The sequence below is a fragment of the Acanthisitta chloris genome, unplaced genomic scaffold, assembly GCF_000695815.1.
Source record: "Acanthisitta chloris isolate BGI_N310 unplaced genomic scaffold, ASM69581v1 scaffold15086, whole genome shotgun sequence".
Taxonomy (NCBI): domain Eukaryota; kingdom Metazoa; phylum Chordata; class Aves; order Passeriformes; family Acanthisittidae; genus Acanthisitta; species Acanthisitta chloris.
In genome coordinates this window covers 6,883-9,814 of record NW_008677720.1, presented here as the reverse complement: position 1 = coordinate 9,814, position 2,932 = coordinate 6,883, and the positions used below count along the sequence as shown (strand labels likewise).

General features: G+C 59.8%; 1 protein-coding gene across 1 annotated transcript in view; it reads left to right on the top strand.

Annotated features, from left to right (window-relative positions):
* Nucleotides 1–272: 272 nt before the first annotated feature.
* The window catches only part of SLC7A4 (solute carrier family 7, member 4), a 3,423-nt gene continuing 763 nt past the window's right edge, over nucleotides 273–2,932 (top strand). Inside the window, 4 exon segments of the mRNA XM_009076631.1 lie at nucleotides 273–657; nucleotides 660–1,235; nucleotides 1,353–2,029; nucleotides 2,778–2,886. Of these exon segments, the coding sequence (XP_009074879.1) occupies nucleotides 273–657; nucleotides 660–1,235; nucleotides 1,353–2,029; nucleotides 2,778–2,886 (1,747 nt within the window).

Here is a 2,932-nt window from a genome sequence, read left to right as displayed (position 1 = left end):
TGTGGTTTCCCTCTACCCTCAGCCCAAGCCCAGGTCCCTGTCCTGTGCCACCACTCTGGAGAAAGATGTGCTCCGTGCTGAGCCCTATGCTGGCTGAGGAGCGAGGGACACCTGGAATGTGCCACAGTGGCTTTTCCACCCTGTCCCCAGCACCTGATACCTCCCTGCCGAGGGGATGCTCACCTCTTCCTGCCCCTCTGCCAGGTCTCCAGGCAGGGTCTCACCACTGAGGACCTCTAGCTCTGCTGAGGGCAGGGCTCGCTGCCCCCAGGATGGCGAGATGGCTGCCCCGCTCCACCGACCTGACCCGCTTCTGCCAGAAGCTCAACCGGGTGAAGACCCTGGAGGACGACATGATGGAGACATCCTTCAACAGATGCCTTTCCACCATCGACTTGACACTGCTGGGCATCGGGGGCATGGTGGGCTCTGGACTCTATGTCCTCACAGGCACCGTGGCCAAGGAGATCGCTGGCCCTGCTGTTATCGTCTCCTTCATCATCGCTGGCTTCGCCTCACTCCTGGCTGCTCTGTGCTACGCCGAGTTTGGAGCCCGTGTGCCCAAGACAGGCTCTGCCTACATGTTCACCTACGTGTCCGTGGGGGAGATCTGGGCCTTCCTCATCGGCTGGAACGTGCTGCTGGAGTACATGATAGGGCCTGGAGTGGCTACCTGGACTCCATCTTCAACCACAAGATCAAGAACTTCACTGAGACCCATGTGGGTGTCTGGCAGGTGCCGTTCCTGGCCCACTACCCAGACTTCCTGGCAGCTGCCATCCTGCTGGTAGCCACTGCCTTCATCTCCTTCGGGGCCAAAGTGTCCTCCTGGCTCAACCACGTCTTCTCGGCCATCAGCATGGGTGTCATCCTCTTTATCCTCATCATGGGCTTCATCCTTGCACAGCCCAAGAACTGGAGCACCCAGGAGGGTGGCTTTGCCCCATTTGGGCTGTCAGGCATCATGGCTGGCACAGCCACCTGCTTCTATGCCTTCGTGGGCTTCGATGTGATCGCAGCCTCCAGCGAGGAGGCCAGGAACCCACAGAGGGCTATCCCCAGGGCCATCGCTTTCTCCTTGGGGCTGGCCACTGGCGCCTACATCCTGGTGTCAATGGTGCTGACGCTGATGGTGCCCTGGCACACGCTGGACCCTGACTCTGCCCTGGCTGATGCCTTCTACAGGAGGGGCTACTCCTGGGCAGGGTTCCTGGTGGCTGCTGGCTCCATCTGTGGTGAGTACAGGCAGCAGTGGTGGGAGCTACCCACCCTGCTGACCATGGGGACTGGGAACCCCACACCAGTTTGGGTTTGGGTCTGATGGGCTCTTCTTTCTTCTGCCTGTCCCTCAGCGATGAACACAGTACTGCTGAGCAACCTCTTCTCCCTGCCACGCATCGTCTACGCCATGGCTGAGGATGGGCTCTTCTTTCAGGTCTTCTCCCGAGTGCACCCCCGCACACAGGTGCCTGTCATTGGCATTGTGGTCTTTGGGCTGCTCATGGCCCTGATGGCCCTTGTCTTCGACCTGGAGGCCCTGGTGCAGTTCCTGTCCATTGGCACACTGCTGGCCTACACCTTCGTGGCCGCGAGCATCATCGTCCTGCGCTTCCAGCAGCAGAAGGTGGATGTCCCCGCGCCGGCGGCTGGTGGCCGCCCCAACCCTGAGCCCCACGAGGGTCCATCAGGTGGTGAGCTGAAGGAGTATGAGTCCTTTTCTGACAAGCTGCACCTGGTGGACAGGGACAAGAGCAAAGAGCAGCGGGAGCCAGGGCAGCTCAAAGCAGCGTTTGAACCCTACCTGGAGTTCCTCAGCGACTTCTACCCTGGTGAGGTGGTCACGGTGGCCGTGGTGACCCTGATGGTGTCTGCCATCTGCCTCTGCTCCATCTTGGTGTTTGGCAACACCCACCTCCACCTTCCCACCTGGAGCTACTCCCTGCTGCTGGTCCTCTTCAGCCTGGGCTTCCTGCTCAGTCTCTTCCTCATCTGGGCTCATGAGCAGCAGCGCAGCACCCAGACCTTTCAGGTATGCCAGTGGGGCCCAGGCAGGGACAGTCCCTCTGGTGGGGTCGGGGATGTGGGAGCAGCTCTTCTGGACCCACAGCAGTCTGGTGAAAGCACTGCAGCTGCTGAAGGAGGAGGAGGAGGAGAGTGTCTGTGGACACTGGATGTGGGAAGTGTTGGTGCCTGCACTGTCACTCAACCTGGTCACTGGTCCCCAGGAAGGGACATCCCCAGCAGCTCTATGTCCATCCCACAGATCACTCCTGCCCACCCTGGGCTCCCTCTGTATCCCCACAACCCCTCTGCTGCCCTCTTGCCTGTCCCAACTGCTTACTTTGGCAGCCCTTCAGCTATGTGACAGAGCTCATCTTCAGCCTCCAAACCACTTCTGTGCCTCTTGTGCTCCCCCTCTCCTGATCCAGCCCATCTTGGCCCTGGTGTGGTCAGTGCAGCTGCCTGGACAATAATAGCTCTGGTGACACCACCTCCCTGCCATGTCCCTGCCCTGGTTCCTCCAGCCACATTGGCTCTGCATCACACCAGGATCTTGTTTGATCCTCATCACAATGCCCGTGCCCACCCTGCCATCCTGGCTCCCAGCTCCTGGCTACCTTGTTCCTTTTGCCTGCCTTTTCCCACTTCTACAAATCCCAGGGTGACAGTCCTTCGTTCTCCACATTTGCCAGTACTGGCTTTTGTCTCTATGGTGTTAAGGATGGGAGACATTGTCCTGCAGGTCTCACCTCTCACTGGCTCCTTTTCTCCCACAGATCCCCCTGGTACCTCTCTCTCCAGCGCTGAGCATCGTCCTCAACATCTACCTGATGCTGAAGCTCAGCTACATGACGTGGCTCCGCTTCGCAATCTGGCTGCTCCTAGGTGAGTGCTCCCATGGCAGTGTGAGCCCCAGGAGGGGCTGGTCCCC